The sequence below is a fragment of the Diachasma alloeum genome, unplaced genomic scaffold (genome assembly GCF_001412515.2).
Source record: "Diachasma alloeum isolate Michigan unplaced genomic scaffold, Dall2.0 Dall_scaffold_00358, whole genome shotgun sequence".
Lineage (NCBI taxonomy): Eukaryota > Metazoa > Arthropoda > Insecta > Hymenoptera > Braconidae > Diachasma > Diachasma alloeum.
This window is the reverse complement of record NW_021680497.1, coordinates 16,623-37,411: the sequence shown is the minus strand read 5'-3', so window position 1 is coordinate 37,411 and position 20,789 is coordinate 16,623. Positions and strand designations below refer to the sequence as shown.

At 34.5% G+C, this 20,789-nt stretch overlaps 2 protein-coding genes across 2 annotated transcripts in view; one reads left to right on the top strand and one right to left on the bottom strand.

Moving 5' to 3' along the window:
* The window catches only part of LOC107041146 (somatomedin-B and thrombospondin type-1 domain-containing protein), a 37,128-nt gene that overhangs the window by 5,458 nt on the left and 10,881 nt on the right, over positions 1-20,789 (top strand). The window contains exons 2-3 of the mRNA XM_015261552.2: positions 18,976-19,170; positions 20,366-20,486. Coding sequence (XP_015117038.1) covers positions 18,976-19,170; positions 20,366-20,486 — 316 coding nt within the window. The remainder of the gene's footprint in view (positions 1-18,975; positions 19,171-20,365; positions 20,487-20,789) is intronic.
* LOC107041147 lies at positions 16,286-17,337 on the bottom strand. The gene is made up of 2 exons (XM_015261553.1): positions 17,145-17,337; positions 16,286-16,590 (listed from the first exon to the last, which is right to left on the bottom strand). Exons 1-2 carry the CDS (start codon positions 17,218-17,220, stop codon positions 16,331-16,333), a joined length of 336 nt encoding a protein of 111 aa, XP_015117039.1. The 5' UTR covers positions 17,221-17,337; the 3' UTR covers positions 16,286-16,330.

The window sequence follows — 20,789 nt, the reverse complement described above, 5'->3', positions numbered from 1 at the left end:
CCCCCCCCCCTCCTAATCTGGCGATTTTTCCTTAAAATTAGCTTTGCTGCTTCTAAAACTTTTATTAGAAAAAAAGGGGAGAAAGTAGAAAAAAGAGGAAGCGAGAGAATAGAATGTCCGCAACATTCATGTTGAGTTAAATTTGAGATGAAATTGTTCATTTAATTTTGCATTGAATTAAAAATTGAAGATTATTTTGCAAATATAATATTCTCATTTGGATTTCTTCACTGAATTTTCTCCTCTTCTTCTTACAAAATAACAGCTACCCCCTCCCCCTAATCCAACGATTTCCCCTTAAAATTACTTTTGCTGCTGTTAAAACTTTCACGTAAATTTTAGATGAAATTGTTTATTTAATTTTTGCATTGAATAAAAAGTGAATATTATTTTACAAATATAATTTTTATAATAATTTTCTCATTTGGATTTCTTCACCGAATTTTCTCCTCTTCTTCTTACAAAATAACAATTCACCCCCTCCCCCTTCCCTTCTATTCCCGCAATTTTCTCATGAAATTATCTTGACCGTTTCTAAAATGTTTACCCGAAAACGAAAGAAAAAAATTGAAAAAAGAGAGGAGAGAAGAGAATAGAATATTGCGCTGTAGAATGAAATTAAAGATGAAATTGTTCATTGAATTAAAAATCGAATATTCCTTTCACAAATAAAGTTTCTCCCAAAATTTTCTCATTTGGATGTCTCCACCTAATTTTCTCCTCTTCATCTCCCAAAATAAACAGTTCACCCCCTCCACCTCCCCTCTATTCCCGCAATTTTCCCATGAAATTGCTTTTGGCGTTTCTAAAACTTTCGCCCGAAAACGAAAGAAAAAAATGTAAAAAAGGGACGAGAGGAGAAAATAGAATTGAGCGAAAAAAAATCTCTATCTCTGGTCACTCGTTAGCCAAAAGAAACTGCGGAACATTGTCGTACCTGGGATGAGGTAGCTGGGGGGTTTTTCAAGAGGACCCGTAGGGCCGGTTATGCTAATCTTGGAGACGACGGGGAGTCCAACTTCACCCGAAACCCCATGGCCACACCTTATCTATCTCACATCTCTTTTTTCTCTTTTAATGACTGCATTTCTCCCCCACCGGATTCGTGACTTTTTTCCTTTTACTCGTGTTCTCGTACCTCTGTTTGATTTCTGCCGACCCGCCCGCGCTGTCTTCAGCTCGGACGTCTCCCGGGGACTGGGGATCAGTGGGGGGACCTACTGGATTCGGAGATGGTCCAGTGATTCGATTTTTTTTCGAGCCCGAGAGATCGCTTGTATGATTTATCTAATGGGTTTGTCATGGACCGGTGGACACTTATTTCGATGCAAATTGGAGGATGGAATGATGTTGTACTTCCGGTCGTGCCCAGTTGGAGATAGGTGGGGTCGTTGGACTTTAGGAGAACTTTCAGGGGACATTTTTTAGCGAGTTTGGAGGTTTGGCCTAGTGATTAGAAATTTTTTGACTAATTTTTTGGGTGCAACTGAAAATTCCTCAGGAATGACATTTCTACTGAAACTTTTGGAAATCTCGCAATTTAAAAATAGCAGATGGCTTCAACTTCTATAAAATTATGGGGCAGTCAATGCGAATTACAAATTTTAGTTCGACTACAGTGAAGTTTTTGAAAATTGAATGAAAAATAAAAAATGAAATTGTTGATTTAAGCTCGCATTGAACTGAAATGTCATTCCTCAGGAATGACATTTCTACTGAAACTTTTGGAAATCTCGCAATTTAAAAATAGCAGATGGCTTTAACTTCTATAAAATTATGGGGCAGTCAATGCGAATTACAAATTTTAGTTCGACTACAGTGAAGTTTGAAAATTGAATGAAAAATAAAAAATGAAATTGTTGATTTAAGCTCGCATTGAACTGAAATGTCATTCCTCAGGAATGACATTTCTACTGAAACTTTTGGAAATCTCGCAATTTAAAAATAGCAGATGGCTTTAACTTCTATAAAATTATGGGGCAGTCAATGCGAATTACAAATTTTAGTTCGACTACAGTGAAGTTTGAAAATTGAATGAAAAATAAAAAATGAAATTGTTGATTTAAGCTCGCATTGAACTGAAATGTCATTCCTCAGGAATGACATTTCTACTGAAACTTTTGGAAATCTCGCAATTTAAAAATAGCAGATGGCTTTAACTTCTATAAAATTATGGGGCAGTCAATGCGAATTACAAATTTTAGTTCGACTACAGTGAAGTTTGAAAATTGAATGAAAAATAAAAAATGAAATTGTTGATTTAAGCTCGCATTGAACTGAAATGTCATTCCTCAGGAATGACATTTCTACTGAAACTTTTGGAAATCTCGCAATTTAAAAATAGCAGATGGCTTTAACTTCTATAAAATTATGGGGCAGTCAATGCGAATTACAAATTTTAGTTCGACTACAGTGAAGTTTGAAAATTGAATGAAAAATAAAAAATGAAATTGTTGATTTAAGCTCGCATTGAACTGAAATGTCATTCCTCAGGAATGACATTTCTACTGAAACTTTTGGAAATCATGTCATTCTAACTGACCTTCACTCATCATTACTAATTTATCCCAAAAGAAACCATTCTCGTGAAGCACATGAACTGTCCAAAAAAAAATCTCGACACTTTCCCTAAAGCCATTAATTCCAGAGCCATTAAAATTCATTAAGCAATTCCATCAACTCCACAATTTTAAATAATCATAATAATAATCGTCTGAAATATTTCGTCCTTACTTTTACGGTCATAATTGAATTACACCCCGCAACATTTATGGTTAATGGCTCGGTTAAACGTGGATTCATTGGAGACTGCGTCCTCCCCCCTGCGAGCGTCCAAACCCACCATTAATTATTGTGTCTTACCTGGAGTACTCCTCTGTTATGCCGCCAACTCTCTGTATTCTCTTCTCATCCCCGCTACTGAATTTTCAGAGTGGCGTTGCATTCAATTAACCCTGAGTGACACTCGATTAGCTTCATAATTAATTTGTGGATGACCGTCAGTTGGATTTTCCTTCGTACTGTTTCGACTGCCACATCAGTGAGATTAAATATCTTGCCATCAATTATAATGGAATTAACCGCGTCAAAGTTTGTCGGTAAATTTCAAACGGATCCTTATCCTAAACAGAGGCAAAGAGGAACTGAGCTGAATTCTAATTATTAAAACAATGAAAAGGTGAGTAGACATTTTTTATTGAAAACTTCATTCCGAAACAAATCTGGCATTTCCTGCTAGAATCAATGTTTTTCATCTTTAAGATATTTTTTTAACCTTAAAAATGAGATTTGATTTGTGCAAATTGTAACATTTGCTAATTTTTTTAATCGAAATTGAATAAAATATTCTTGCAGATGAAAAATTTGACAATTGATCAAAGGATATTTCTCACAGGAAATTCATCCTTTTTTTATTCTTCTAAATTCACTTCATCAAATGTTTTAGGAGAAAAAAACAATCCGAGGAAATTTTTTTTGCAGAAAATTTAATTCATTAAACGAATCCGATGAGGGTTTCAGCTAAAATCACGTGAATTTTTCCCCGTATTTTCGTCAAAATTTCACAAAAATTCCCAGAAATTTTACCTCAACAGCACTAGAATTTTTCACAGCCCGTGGATTCTAATTTTTTCCAATACTCGTATTAGAATTTTTCTAGAAAAATTCTCTCCGTGTAGCGAATTCGTACAGTTTTTCTATTTAATTGTTTCATACATTCTAAATAAATAAAAAACCTCATTATCATCTTCATTGTTATCACTTTCTTCAATTATACTCACCCCCTAGTCCCTTCACTTCATATTTTCCTGACTTCCTAATGAACTGCCTCCCAAGAAGATCAATCATAAATAGTAAGAGGCTAATTACACAAAATCCCTAGTGTAACCGAACTCCTCGCTCATTACCACCATTAATAAAGTTTCTCGAGTACCTAACAGAGGATAACTTTGATACAGGAACTCAACCCTCTCGCCATCAGCCACGCGCATCCTCCCCCACATGCATTGTCCCTCCACCGAGACGCCTTTCCACACTCGTGGACACTTATTTATCAATAACCCTCGAGTCCGCACTCTTTTTTTCAGTGACTTTAATTTCCCAAGTTGGTGGGGAAAAGTTTTCTCGGGATTTTCCTCATAACTCATTGTCCCCTTCTTCCACTCCCTCTGCCCTTTGTTTCCTGGATCGTTTGATATTCTTAACTTCCTCAACGTAGATAAATTATATTCCGCAGTTACAAAGTGATAGTCTCGGCTAATTATTAGTTTTGCAATTAAAGTACATGAAATATTGCCTTGTCAAGAAGTTTTTAATCGAAAACTTTAGGGATTATGATGATAATTTGATGGAAATGATAAATCGTTTAAGGCAGAATGAGAAATAATTGAAGGGGATTGGGAAATTACAGCATTGAAATCAGGGATGGCCAACAATAGTAGATTTCAACAATATTAGAAAGGATTACCTACTTGTTTATATTGATCGAAGTTTAACTATACTTATCGAAATTTAATATATTATAAAATTTAATAACTCAATTTTTCGGTTAATGAGGAATAAAATATTTGATAATATTGGAATGTATATTTTTCAAATTAATATTAATATTATTTTTTTTTAAAGATTTATGTTAAAAATTGACAACTTCATAATTTAACGGCAATTATAATTGAAGAATATGGCTATCTCTGATTGAAATGTCGAATTTAATTTAAGATTAAACTGTTCAGAGAATTTCTCTTTCAATTAAATACCAAACAAATTCAAAATTGAGTATAATTTTCACGATTTACAGCAATTTTTTTTTTTATAATAAATTAGAATAGAGATTTTCATTGAATTTACGCAAGAAAAATTATTTTTCGTCAGCAAAATACATTGAAATTCCATTTTAAAGAAAAAAAAACTCTTTCTGGACATTTTTGCGTGAAACTATAGACCGAAAAATGTAAAACATCAAGAGGAATTCCACAATAATCCCTTTCCATCCCATTAATTCCACAATCACTCAGAAAAGAACACAATGAGAGAGTTTTTTAATCTTCCGTAGTTTTTATGCATTTCCACCTGGCACAGGCTCATCAAAAGGTATCCATAGAAATAATTCATAAAACTCGTAAAGCCCGACTGAAATTTATCTCCCAATTCGTCGAGCACCTCCGTCTCTGTCATCCAGCCATCGGGCTCTCCGTTCCCATAAAGAATTGAAAGTATTTAAAATTAACAAAGTGCCGTGGATGTCTCGTAAAAGTGAGAATTACGAGGGGTGAATCTCTCGGGCATCAAAAATGTCCTCTGGATGGAAATAAAGTGCCTGAAAATGTAATGTGCATTTTCTTCCACTCCAGTGCACTTTAAGGTCGTGAAGACATCGCAGGAGTGTGTCGATTATCCTCAAACTCTCAACTTTTATTGCCACTTCGAATCCATTCTCTTTATTTTCATTTTTATTCCCTTTTATCTAGGTTTTGTGTACATTTCGCAACATTTTTTAGGATAGAATAGACGTATCGAAACTTATTTAAGAGAAATGAAATGAAATTCATGTTTTATAATGAAAATTTGAATGAATCCAAATCATAATTGAATTCTCACAATTTAAATGAAATAAAATGGTCTCTTGAATAAAAAATCTGACGACTTGAATCCATTCACTTAATTTTCATTTAATTTTCATCGAGAAAATTTTAATCTTTAAAGAATAGTATATTCTTTATTTTTTGGATTAAAATAGAGCTCTTAAAATTAATTCAACGGAAATGGATTGAAGTGAAATATAATAATCTCGCGATTAGAAAATCCCAGAGTTGTGAATAAAAAAAATATTTCTCAATGAATTCTTCTAATTCACTCCTTCCAGAAAAATTAGCAAAATAATACGACCACAATTGCTGATCCATTTGTCGTTCTCCCCCTGCTCAACACTTCCGTTGAATAATTCCTGCCCCTGAAAATTTCTCTTCACTTCACTTCATCTTCTGTCCGCATTTGTTGCATTCCCAAGACGACTCCATCCGACAGAATAATCCATCCCAAAGAACTTCTCCCGCTGCCGATGACAGGATGTTTGTCGATACTTTGTGACTCGCTGTTACCACCGATACTGCGGATTTTTGTGATTCAGCAATTTCTTAACGCGGATATTACGACTGGCAGGAAACGCCGGAATGTTTCGGAGGGGAAGGCTTCCGGCGGCGGTGGAATTCTGAGGAGTTGGAAGTGTGGGCGAATCGATCCGAGTTTATACACCCGGGATTGCCACTTTATGACTACCTGTGTCTCAATTCCATCTCCAATATTTCTTCTTTTATTTCAATATCGACTGCACATTTTTTTTTTGAATATTTGAGTGGCACCCGACAAATTCAACAAAATCGCTCAATTATTCTTATTTACTAGATCAGTCCGCGCGCTCTTAATGCATGTCAATTATAGTGAAGAGTGTTATATTAGATTCCTGAAGTGAATATCAAGTTTAACGAAAGAAAAGTTTCAGGAATATATTCAATTTTTAAAAATGAATAATAGATTCACTGTGACGTTTTTTTAAGCTAATCTAATCGGGATATTGTGTCATTAGATTTTTCATAAATGATGGTAGCATATATTAAAGATATTACGATAATACTATATTATAAGAAGAGGGTCAAGCGATATTGAAGAAATAATTACGACGTTGATTAAATTGTTATAGTGCGACGTTTCGCTGAATTATTTTAGCTTCATCAGGTTCTGGAAAAACAATACGATATTATATTATATTCTATGCCATACTATATTATATACACTATGTATAATACACAATATATAATAGACAAATATTACATATAAACAATATTATAAACAATATAAACAATAATATAATATAAACAATATTATATTGTATATTGTATATTATACAATATACAATATATAATATAACTATATGTATTATAAAATTTAATGTACATAATTAAATAATAAACTGATAACAACAATAACATACATTGAGCATACGATATTGTGCTATATTACGTGTATCATTATATATGTATAATGTATTATATATAATATATTATACAATGTATTATAATATAGTATAGTATAGAATATAATGTAATAAAGTATTATCGTAATATCTTTGAGGTATGCTACCATCATTTATAAAAAATCTAGTGACACAATACGCCGAATAAATTGGCTTCAAAAACCGTCACACTTTTTACATTTTTTCTCTCTCCATTTGCAACTCTATTGTACATTCACCAAGTCCATTGATAAATTTTCCAAAGAATGTGAACAAAATTTAAGAAAATTCAATCAATTGTAATCAATTGTAATTTAATGTTGATTATTCTAATTGATTAATAAGAATAAAAAATCTGTGAATGAGAAGATCCTTAGATGAATGTCGAGAGAAATGTCCTCAGAGAATTCCTCCTAGAACTGCTGACGACCGAGCTAATCCCCCAATTAGAAACTCCAACTACAATTTTCCGTGCTTCGATTTTCTTTCGAGTTTTATTTTTTCAGGTTCATCACAGTATCCAAACATTACCCGCACGAAGTGCTCTCGTTCACTGAGAGCAACAGAAATTAACTTTGTTAATTAAAACAGGCCGGGACCATTCGAAACCTTTGACTTAATTAAGTTGATTCGCCAATTATACGGTTCGAGTGACTCTCAAAAATCTCTATCACTCCATTTACCCATTCTAGTGTCTTACTCCGAGCTTTTTCATTGCGAACAATTTTTCCCGCAATTATAGCGCAATTACACGTGGAAATTAGCCGAAAAAGCTTGCAAAAATTTGTTTACTATTCGAATTAAACATTAAACAAGTAAACGCTGATATTCTCGTTGCATTTCTCAGCGCCAAATTTTGTTACCGAAAAAATGCAATTACCCAAACAATTACCGGGAATAGCGTATCGAATTGTTCGGTTAATTAGATGTTTATTGTGTCAACTCGCTTGAACGCATCTAATGGGAATTACTCCTCACTCGTATGCGACTCGTTTTGGTGTGAGGCACGATATATGTATTTGGAGACCGCAAATGGATTAATTATTCCAGCCGGAGGAATTATATTGTCTCAGTATATTGGGATTCCAATTGGGTGCTTATTGCAGCGATATTCCTCGGTGATTCGGATATTAAATCCATTGACTATTATCACTGAGGGTTTATCGCTCGTCGACAGATGATGCCGTGCTTGACAGAGTGAACGACGTCTGACGATGATGTCAGGGTGATTCGAGCGCTAACAATTGGGTAATTGATACTCAGGAATTTGGAGGAGTATTTTTGCAGGGGGATTTCGGGTCATTTTAGAAATTAATACTTGAAATTTGGTGACATGAAGAATTAATGAATGATAATTTCTTTGGGTTAAAAAACGACTGTTTGACGCAATTAAAAAAAATTTTTTTTTTTCACAATAATTATTAATTATTATATAAATAATAATAAATGAATTATTTAATAAATTACAAAAAATGAATTATTATGAATTATTTAATTTATTATTATTTAATTAATTAAATAATAATAATAATTAATTATTATATAAATAATAGATATTATTTTCGTCATTATTCCAAAGAATGAAAAAAGTAATTAAAAAAAAAATTTAATAAACTTTTTTTTTTGCTTGAATTATGTAAAAAAAAAGTTTTTTTGACTGTTCCATTTTGCCCCACTCTCCCCTACAATTTTAGATAGCACCATGAATAAAAAAATTGGGGGAATTACGATTTCAATTAATGAAAATTTGAAAATATTTATGTTTGAAAAAACTGGGCATTTATCAATTAAATGAGATTGGGGCGCAGGGCTGGACCGAGTTGATAAAAATAACAATATGGGATGCGACAATAATCCACCCGAATCAATGAAAACATATCACTTCCATCCGAACCAACACTTCAAATATACAATCAAAAATTTGGGAATTGAATTGTCTGACGATTCCCCCAATTACCGAACTTTATCAGTGCACCACTGGAGCCGGATAATTGAGTTATGGGAGGATCCAAGTGCTCTGTCAGCGTCCGGATCATCGAATTATATCCGGGTATTAATCTCAGATGCAGCTCACGATACTAGATAATTTGATACGTCGGACTTAAGATTCGCTGAATTGTGGGGGATCAGGCACCCTTATCCGGAAATCCTCTTCACCTCGTCGTTATATTTCGCCAGATAACGTTGATGGAGCCTTACCCCAATTTTTAAGAAGTCCACCTACTGAAATTTTCATTTAAAAAATTCTAGAGTGCGCTGTTGAGAATTTTAATCACATTCCACTTCACTGACATTTCAAGCAATTTCGCCCAATTCGGTGAATAAATTGATGTGAATAAAAATATTGATTTTATTTATTTAAATCGGGATGTATTGATGCCACATTTTCTGTCTCAAGACTATTTTTTCTAAAAAAATATCTAAATAAAAAAATTAACAGTTAATAGTAATGTGATAATATTTTACGCAATATTAATTTTTCCATATAATTATTTTGTGATGTTATGGCCTATAATATGACAAAACAGGAGCATTCCGAAGTACCAGCAGTTGAAACCCTCAAGAATTTAATTTTAAACCTCAAATTGAATATTCTGGTGTACACAACCCATTCACCCGCGGAAAATTCCCGTAAAATTCACATTTCTCGTGCCGTCTTTGCTCTTTTAATTCTCGTCTCACTGTGTCATCTCGGCGACGCGTGAAAGACCGGCTTTCACGCTGCAGAATGCGCAATGCGTCACGTACAGAGGCTGAAGAGATGGGACCGATTCCGGGGCCGTACGGCGCATCAATTAATTCCGTCATTAAGGGCGCACCGTGACCATTTTCTTCTGGTCGCACTCCGGGTGAATATGCCGACTAGACGTGGATGGTCGTTTAATTAACGATTCCACTGCACGGCCTTTTTCTCACGCCTTTCGTCCACTTCGGTCGTTGACTCCATTTCCTCAACTGGTGAGTTCATAATTTCCCTTCAAAGGCCCGGGATTCTCTGTGTCCCTCTGGGTCGTTCGAGCGGGGAATAAATTATTCAAGGAATTGGTGCGTGAAACAATTGCGAATGCGATGTGCGGGGGAGGGTCATTAATTTTTTTTAACGAGGGGTAAATGAAAATTTCGCGAATGTTCCAAATTCAAGATCGAGTTATAATTTATTTTTGGATTTCGAGTGCCGGTCATAAAATTTTTAGCTGAAATTTTCGGTACATTCCTTGGAAATTAATAGAAATGAGGAAAATTCAGGTGTTCCCGTTGTTCAAAAGTTCAAAATTTCACAAATTTTTCAAGTAAAGTATGAAATTTTATTATTTTTTCCCCCTGAATCTAATTATTAAATGTCGCTTTCTTAACAATTATTAATCAACTGTCCTTGGAATTTCCATCTTCTTATGATAGCGTAGAATAATTTAATTTTTCTTATTTAGTTTAAATGAAAGTATGTGAAGAGCTTTGGCCACTTGTGTATTCAACATTTGTCGAATGCACAATTCCCAAAATTTCATTTTCGTCGAGGAAAATTTCAAAGAAATGAGGAGGCGATCCCCTATTGGAAAACTTTTAATATGGAAATTCGAATCCTTATCTCCTCTAGAAAAAATGAATGCACTTCGCAGACTTCGATTGAGCTGTGATAAGGAATCTCCCCGACATCGAGTTAAATTGGTTATCAATTATGCGCAAAATATGAAAACTTTTAGTTGAATTCGCCGCAGAGTTTTTGGTGAGTGCATCGGTGCTGTGGTATTGAGGTGCGGGGGTGGGGAAATTTCTGAGAGAAGAGGAGGGACTCGATAGTCTCGGAGAAACTCGTTTGGAATTTGCTTCTGCGGAGTTTGGTCTTTATTAGTTGCACGAAACGACGGTCTGAGACACCGAGAAATTAACTACAAGATACTCTACTTTCTATTTTTTTTCAAAATGCAAAATCTCGTTAGTTTTTACGAATTCCCAAAGGTATTGAATATTCTTTGAATTGTCGAAAGCACAAAGCTACATTGATTTCGAATCCCTCATAGAATGTCTTACTTATTTTTTTAAATTCATCATTGCACTTTCGTTTAGAAAATCTTTTGCATTTCTATTTGTTTTTTTGCGCCAAGTCTATTCAAAATTATGCAATTATCGTTTACAGAAAAATGACTACTTAAAAATGCAAAAAACAAATAGAATATTTCAATACAATTCCAACATAAATTCAATCCAATTCCTCAAGGAAAATTTTCGCATTATTTTTTCAAGAAATAAACTCATTACAAAAATTTAAAAATTATGCACAAAACCCCCCGAATATGTTCATCTCCTCAAAAACGAAACTAACAACTCCAATATGATTAAAGTTTATATTTCTATTTGTTATATTTCTATTTTTTTGCGCCAAGTCTATTAAAAATTATGCAACGCCTCTCCCCCGCATTTTTAAATAGCTATTTGTTTGCAGAAAAATTCCTACAGATTTTAAATTTTTTTATATAACATATTTTTGGAATTAAAAAATGCAAAAACAAATTTCAATAGAATTCCAATAGAAATTCAACGCAATTTCTCAAAAAAAAATTTCATATTACTTTTTTCAAGCAATAAACTCATTAAAAAAATGTAAAAATTACGCAACGTCCCCCGCATTTTTAAATAGCTATTTGTTTACAGAAAAATGTCTGCAGACTTTAATTTTTTTATATAATATACTCTTGGTATTTAAAAATGCAAAAAACAAATAGAATATTTCAATAGAATTCCAACAGAAATTCAACGCAATTTCTCAAAAAAAAATTTCGTATTACTTTTTTCAAGCAGTAAACTCATTAAAAAAATGTAAAAATTATGCAACGTCCCCCGGATTTTTAAATAGCTATTTGTTTACAGAAAAATGTCTACAGAATTTAATTTTTTTATATAATATACTCTTGGGATTTAAAAATGCAAAAAACAAATAGAATATTTCAATAGAATTCCAACAGAAATTCAACGCAATTCCTCAACGAAAATTTTCGTACTATTTTTTTCAAGAAATAAACTCATCAAAAACATAAAAATTATGCGCAGAACCCCCCGAATATGTTCATCTCCTCAAAAACGAAACTGACAACTCCGATATGATTAAAGTTTATCCGGTTAGGAGTGGCTCGACGAAATTGAAACATTTCTTATTCCCACGAGGGATTATCACATAGACGTTGCCTTCATTTCGGACCAGCGAATTCTATCGCAGTCCATTTGTAGAGGGGTCTTGCAACGGGAGTTCGGCTTGACGACGTCTGAGACGCGGAGACAAGAGCCTCGGGATAGGGGTTGCCCATTGAGATCTAGGGATGGCCTGTGCACGGAGATGAGGTGGATCCTTCCTATCCGAAGATATGGCAAAGTGGCGAGGCAACGAAGTGGATAGACCATAGGATTACTGAGGTGGCTTCTCAAATATGCTAACAGTGGCATTAACCCCGGAGCTTAGATGAGATTACCAAGTATAATGTCCCGTGCAACCCCTCCGCCAAAGGATACAGAGGGACTCTGTTACTTCTTAACGCTCGGGGAGAAGGCGAAACCGATGAAAATCCAAGTGTAATAATAATAGTAACTGCGTATTATGATTTTGCATGCGGCATGTTTGAATTCATTTGAATCGGGGAGTTGTGAATGAAAATGAGATTTTCATTTTTGCTTCCGGTGAATGGGAGCTTTGTCATTCGCTGGTGGAAAATTACACTTGAAATTGGAGTGAAAAAGCTGGAAATCTTTAACAGCGACGAAGGCACATGACATTTCTGAAGAATTCTTCATTGACGAATCAGTTCAATGAATATTTAAGTAATTAATTAATCCAATTTCAATTTCAATTTATTCAATTTCTTGAAAATTCAAGTAATTAATTCTCAATTTTCAGGCCCATACGGCACTGAAAAACCTTGAAAATGTTGAAAATTCAGACAATAACTTCTCTGAATTTTCAATCTATTGAAAATTGAATTGTATGTGATGATCAATTTTCACGATGAGTTTGGAAATTCAAGCTTTCATTGAAAAATCAATAATCGTTCAACATGAAAAACCCTATTTTCTTGAACTTTCAAGAGAAATTTTGTGAACGTTTTCATCTGAAATTGAATTCAAACTCACAATATTGAAAATTCAGATGCCATCGTCACTGAAATTTCCAGAAATTTCTAACAGCTCAAATTCATAGTTTGTATTTTTTGTGGTATATCAGCAGATTATGATCCAAAGAGTCGAAATGTCGGCTATTCTTTTTAGAAATTTTTGTCACATTTTAGTTTCACGGAAATTTCAAGGAATTTCATCACTGAAAATTCGGAATTTCACGAACAAATCAACGAGAACCGTAAAATCAATTCAATTACTCCCTAAAAATAAATATAAATCAATAAAATTCCTATAAAAATTTTCCTTCAGAAATTCTCATTCTTAATGCAACTCAAAATTTCGAAATTTCACTATTTTTCCCCGTAAATCGCATTAAATTCCACGCTCCTGAAATTTTTTGTTAACAGTCCACGTGTACGTCACAACATTTTTCTCCAACCCTTCCCTCATAAATCGATGAAATTTGAGGCATTAAAACACTAACCGTTTCCTTCATAAAAAAACGTTTTGAATTCGTCGATAAATCACGACGAAACCCCCCACAATAACTCTTCCCTCCTAAAAATCACTCCCGACAATGGATGAAGTTCTTTTCGTTAACGCTGTCCAGAGTCGGATAAAAACCCCAGGAATAAGAGGTACATGCAATGTCCCCAGGGCCAGATAAGACTGAGTGCGTGCACGATGTGGAGGCGTCGAGATAAACCGTCGTCTAGACGCTTATTCCGCTGGGTTATTTTCGAGTAGAGAAGAGGTGAAAAGTTAGACTAGAGTTCATCTCAAGTAAACCCCAACACACTGAGCTCACACGACTCACGAGAAGAATTTTTTTTCTTTGATGAAAAATGTGAGAAACAATTCTCTCAATTTTTTTTCCGCAGTTTCTTCTTTTTTAGAATTTCTAGTCTCATTCGAATGGGATTGTCTCATAATAAATTATTTCAAGGGAAAATAATAATAAATAATGATAACCATAACACTAATAATAATAATAATAAATAATTACTTGACTGTAAAAAAAATTCAAACATTGTTTTTTCCTGAAATCACTCGTTTAAAGACTAAATGAACGATAAAAAATGACTAACCACAACTGCTTCTCTTTGACTGATTAAATTCTCTTCGAGGGAATTTCGTTCCCTTCGTTTTTACTCAAATTTCCATCGCGGTGGACGTATCGCTCACCTAGATATACGTGAGTGAGGTAATCTCAAACAAAAGGTGGGTCCTCCCATCAAATAAATCACCGAGAATGTAATTCACTTGCGTCCAGTCTATGTTCCTCGTTCCCGAAGCTCTCGTGGTTCGTTTAGTCCTCTGGCCCATGGGGATGATGAATAAAACACCCTATTTCGAGCAGAAGCACTTTGAAGAGGCAACAATGGGGATGGAATTGGTGGGGGAGTCTGTCAATGTAAATATGTGCTCTATAATTATTCCTATCTGGGATTTTGATTCGCTTTTATGTATTTTATTTTATGTATTTTGTCTTTGAAAGGTGAAGATATGAAATGCAAAATATGAGACGAGGGAATTTAATAGTTTTATTTAATTTAAGTTTATCAAAATTGTTTTTTGAGTGCAGATTTCGTCGTGAATTTTAATCACCGCAAAATTAATTCCCTTTGAGATGAATGGGTGGATGTGGAGGATTGCCGTCGTCCTGATTAAATACCAAAGATTAGAGGATCGGTGGGATGTTTGCTGGAGCACCTGACGCGTTGGTGGCTCTATTGGGTGGGAGTTGAGGCTGAGGCATGGCCCGAGGGGGCCAGCCCAGCTGCTTAGACACATTCAGACTCCCTGCCCATTTTTAACTCCCTTTGACCTTTTGTTTGCTTTGGAATTTGAGTCACGTACGGATCCTTTGGCTCCACCAACGCGAAATTCACCTCGCACGAGCCACATTCAACCTCAAATAACCCTACCACATGTTTTACCCCCTCATTTTATCGTATTTCCGGTTGTTACTGGGAATTTTAACGAGGAATTATGATGAAATAAAATTCAGGAATTAAGAGGGGATTACTATGAGCTTTAAAAGTCAGGGGCTATTGGAATGCGATTTCTCATATATTGAAGATCGATTATATCAGTCTAAAAATGAATAATTAGTGTAAAAACATTGATTATTTATTGTTGCCCCGCAGACGATTAAAATGTTAAAAATTGTCCAGAGCCTCTTAATTTTGACCTACAGAGCTAATTTCGTTATTTTTTTAATAAAAAATTGCACCATCCGTGTAAAATGGCCCGAAAAATGTTTCTGAAAAAATCGAGAATATATTTTCAATATATTTAGGATAATTTTTCTGCCTATTTTACATGAATGGCGCAAATTTTTATTTTACACGAAACGATATTCGCTGTGTAGGAGCCGAATTTCAAGAAACTCATTCGTAATTATTATTGCATGTATTTTTTCAAAAATTTTGAGAAAAAAAGAAACTTTTGTAGCTCAAAAATGGGAGGCCCTGGACTATTTTTAATCTTTTAAGCGCGTGTGGGACAAACGAACAATAAACAATCAATTTTTTCCCTAATTATCCGTTTTTAAACATATATAGAGACAGAGATTTCGTTCAGAAAAATTATTCGTTCACAAATTCACTTAAACCTCTCCATTGCTGAATAAAAAATTTAGGAGAATTTGTAAATTGTTTTTTCTCTTTGAAAGTTGAGGGAAAAATCGTTTAATTTGTTCGAAGCAGTGAATGAGATGAATGAAACTGTTTCGTGAATATGCAGTTGCAGAACTTTATGAATTCAAGAAAAATGTCTCTAGAATCAGCATAATTGGAACCCGAGTTTGCTAATTTGAAAGAACATCAAAGGGAAGTTGTGAATGCCCTGGTGTTGACGAAACTGCAGTGAAACTCTGTGAAACAGTTACGTCCGAGTGATATCGATGCAACGAGTTGAATTTCCGAGAAGATAAATGATAAATCAAGGTGAGGAGTCGACTGTCCGAAATTAAAATGACAATTAAATTTCAAAGATGAGATTATCCGGTGAAATTTCTCTGGAAGTCTTCATAAAATTCCGCATAAAATACTCCACCATCATATGTATTCATCAAAGAAATTGTCGCAATGAATTATCAAATTAAAATTGAAAATGATCTGTTGTTTTCATGAGTTGTTCTCGCACCCAAAAAATTTATTCAATGCATTCCTCTCTCCTGTCATCGCGGTAATTTAACAATTTCACATGCTGACGACATCAGAACTCCATCGACTGATGATTCCCCACCCCGAGACAGTCGATCCCACCGTCAATTCCATTAACCACAGGGGCGGCACGCGTTGAGCGAAAGCGCTGGCACAGTTTTCTGAGTGCATTCTCCACATCCTCAATAGACATTCGAGCCTTTCCAGTTTTCTCCGCCATTTTTCTCGCATCCTCCAGGGTCTTCTCGATAACATCCTCCAGCAGAGTTGACAATACAGACTGCGCCTCTGTCGACAGTGTATGTCTGCGCTCTTCGGTGAATGGAAAAATGGCAGAATAGAAAACAAACAATCAGGGGTGGAAAATAAATCTGCGCCGGCATTTATATCGAGAAACCATTTCAAGGAGAAAAATTCAAAGAAAAAGATGACTTCATCAGACGTGTTCCCAAAATTTCGCAAACAAATAGCACAAAAAAATTTTTTTAGGGGGGGTTGGGGTAAAATGGACACTAGACTTTCTTTTATTATTCTTAACTCAGAAATAAATTGATCATTGAATTTTATCAACATTTCAACCCCTCATTAACATTTTAAAAAAAGTCAAAACTGTCCGTTTTACCCCAACCTCCCCTAAATTAATGGAAAATTTCGTTGTGATGTTTTTTAGATTAAAAAATTGTTTCCAGTCTCTTCAAAATGAATAATGAAATCTACTCTCAAAGTTTTAATAAAAAAATCATTGCAAAATGTTGGGCAATCTGAGTCGAATAAGTTTTAAAAAACATTAGTAAAAGAGAAAGGAAAAATTCTCCCAATTTTGAATTCTCCGTAAGAAAATTTTGAAAGTTATTTTCAATCTTTACTTTTCGGATTTCTACTCTTCCGAGACGGCTTCCTCACGCCACGCTGACGTCTTCCTCCCTCAGATTTACGTGACATAGCTTCTTGGGAATCCCGATGTCCTGTGTAAATTTAAACTGGCAATTGCATCCGAAACGTTTCAATGCACGCGAAATATATTGGGTGTCAAAGGCCTGCGTGTTACCGTGTTTACTAGCAAACATTGGATGGGTAAAAAATAAAATAAATGAAGAACTACCGTGGGCAGACAGAATAAGAATTGAAAATCGATGTTTACGGATGGAAGACCTTTGAATTCTTCCATTCGAGTTTGAAGACACGAGAACAAACAGAAAGCACTCGTTAAAAATGGAAAAGGAAATTGATAAAAAACCTGCACAACTAGCAGAAATAAAAATAATGAAAACAACAATGATTACATCGATAATTTACGATTAATTGAGATGAGAAAAAATGAACTCTTCATTGGATTGAAAAGAATAAAAATGCGAATCGATTTCATTTTCACTGGGAAATATTTTCGTTCATCGACAAGAAGTTATCGTTATTTACAGCATAAAGGTAATATAAACTCCATAATCGTTGATGAGATTCTTGGGTAGCCGCGGCACGTACAGACCTCCAAGGCGTTATCTTTCAAGACTTCCAATACAATTACTCCTTTAATATCCTTCGACGATGGTGGATATAGAAAGTATAATCGTCCACAACGCTTACGCCAGCATCAGCCACGATTACCCCCCGTCCCATCATCCATTCTAACATTTTTCATCCTCATTTTTCCTCTCGCGGCTCATTGTCCTGTATTCTAACAGGAACATTAATTTCCTTTTCCCGCATTTGTTTTCTTTCTTATTTTGATTCAACTTTTTCAAATTGATTGCCAAAAATTTTCATTGGTAATTTTATTTAACTGAATGTGTTACGAGACAATTTTATCTCATTTACAAAAATTAATGTAATTGAAATTGATTGAAAAAATTGTGTTTATTAATTTTTAGAAAACGTTTTCATTGAAATTCAAATGCATTATTTCAGTATTAATTAATGAATTCATTAATTGAATATATGATGAGACAATTTTACTTTATTTACAAAATTTAATTTAATTGCAATTTATTGAAAAAACCGTGTTTATTAATTTTTTTCTTGTACTGAAGAAACAATAATTGAATTAAAAAAACTTCTGCAATTTAGAACATTGACTTCAGGAATTTTTAACCCCAATAAATCGTGGGTGAAAAGATTCCCCTGGACGATATCCCAGTGGATTCCCTCAGCCGTCCCATCCCAGCTTTTTCTCAATCCGTAACATAATTCGTTTCGACATTTTGTTGCATTGAAAATTCTATTTCCCCAATGGGTGTGGAGCTTGATGAACAAACTTGCAAATTACAGATGCCAAACAAGAACGGATTAAGCCACTGAATGCATTCATCTCATCTCGAGCTTCGAGAAAATTAAATTAACATTGTTATACATATGTAAGTGGACTGCATTCACTCGCAAATACATAAGGAAATGTTCGACGTTCGCACGAAATCGCTGAATATTCCGGAGTTGATGAATATTTCGCAGAGCAGAGCAATTTTTCTTCATTCGAAAACAACATTTTTCAACGGAAAAAAATTACTCGACGAATTAACAATAAATGAAAAATAAGAAATTCGAAAAGAAGAGGAGATAATTAAATAAATAATTTAATTCGAGGAAAAGATATCCGTTTGTTTATCCAATTCTGTTGATCTGTTAAATTTCGATGAAATTCTCTCGGATTATTGAACCCCGCTGATTTTCCCGGATCTAATTCTTTTTCTTCATTTTCTTTTCCAGTTCTCGACTGCATTGTCTCAGGATGGGGTCAATGGTCAGCCTGCGACAGTGATTGCGGTCCTGGTGCTCAGTCTCGATCGAGAATTGTCGAGCGAGAGCCGGAAAATGGGGGAAAGCATTGTCCCCAGCTGGTGCAACACCGCGGATGTCAAGGAATAAAATGTCACAAAAGAAACCCAAAAAGTGCACTCAAAGGTAAATCACTCGGGGATTATTTCGCGAATATCCGGGGAAGGAAGAAGTTGAGAAAAAAATGTGATAAGAGATGTTTTGTGGGGAATTTCACGGGCTACAAAAAAGGTCTTCTGATAAATTCTCGTAAACCCCTTCGTTTCTCAGATATTTTCCAAAATATTCGGTCGTGTATTTCAAAAAATCAATTGATCTTGATTAAACTCGAAAACTAATTGTTTTAGAATTCAGTTTGATGTATTTTTTTCATTTTTGTTCAATATAAGCGATGAATAATCATTAATCATCAGCGTGAGGTACCGAAGAGTATAATTCACACGGTCGAGAGTCAGAGTTAGGATTTTAGGACTCTAATTGGTGACATTCCGTCAATACTCTACTACTCCGCCTCACGGTCTTTGATCGACTTGGGATAATTTTGCAACAGCCTCAGACCCCACGAGATACCCATCTCCATCGTACACATGTACGCAAAATCCTGTTGATGCGGCTATTCAGGGATTTCTAGGGCTGCTGTGGCCATAGAGAAGAGGAGAATCACTACCCCAGATGAGATAGGGAATTCTCACAAGTGGATTGTGAATGCATCCTCTGGAGTAGCGAATGTATTCAGGGGAATTTCAACTGAATATAGTTTTTCATACTCGAGGCGGATGAATTATTCGAGTGGCAATGGAAATTGTTACATTAAATATACAGAAAACTGAATTACCTCTTCCATAATTAGATAATTATGGAAGGGACAAGTGATTTAATTGAAAAAACGTTGCAAAAATATTTTTTAAAGTAATAAAATTTGTCACTTGAGAGATAAAGTAAAATGACTGGTTATTGAAATGATTTGAGGAGAAAAAATTCTTAAATTTTAGATTTCAGTGGAAATTCAGTGAGATTGCACATTTTTTTACAAAAAAATATTTTTTTTTACTAAAAAAAAAAAAATTCATCTGAATTTAATTATTAAATTTAATTATTAAATTGTTAAATTTGTAAAAATATTTTTTTTAATAATAAATTTTCTCACTTGAAAGATAAACTAAAATTCCTGGTTATTAAAATCAATTTGAGGAGAAAAAAATTCTTAAATTTAAGATTTCAGTGAAAATTCAGTAAGACTGCAGATATTTTACCAAAAAAATAAAGACAATTCATCTGAATTCAATTATTAAATATAATTATGAAATCATTAAATTTGCAGAAGTGGCACTACTCCTTCCAGCCGAGTTGAGTGAGATGCGTCACATAAACGACAGCAATGACATAAGAACGAACCTGCGATTGCGTTACAAAGACAATTCAGCGTACGACGCCTCCAAAGAGTGAGTATTACACCACAAGCAATAGAATAAATCATCTGCGGCTCATTAGACACTCGATCAAATGCACAGGAGTCTCTCCCCATACATGGGGGCCCATCCGCCAATTACCGCATGTAGGCTCAGGCGTCAATTACGAAAGACTTCTCACATTACCGTGAGAAATATAGAAATTCATCAATCGCAGCTGAAAATTTTGCTCACATGGATGCACGAAAGCGCACCCACCTGACCTGTGGCACTGTTGCCATGAATAATGAAGCCTCACACACTGTCCCCAATACCAACTTCTCTTCTCACTACACT

Coding starts and splice junctions, on each gene's coding strand:
- LOC107041147 (XM_015261553.1), bottom strand. CDS start 17,220: ATGTCACGTAAATCTGAGGGAGGAAGACGTCAGCGTGGCGTGAGGAAG. Junction 16,591..17,144: donor GAAGAGTAGAAATCCGAAAA/GTAAAGATTGAA, acceptor CATTCACCGAAG/AGCGCAGACATACACTGTCG.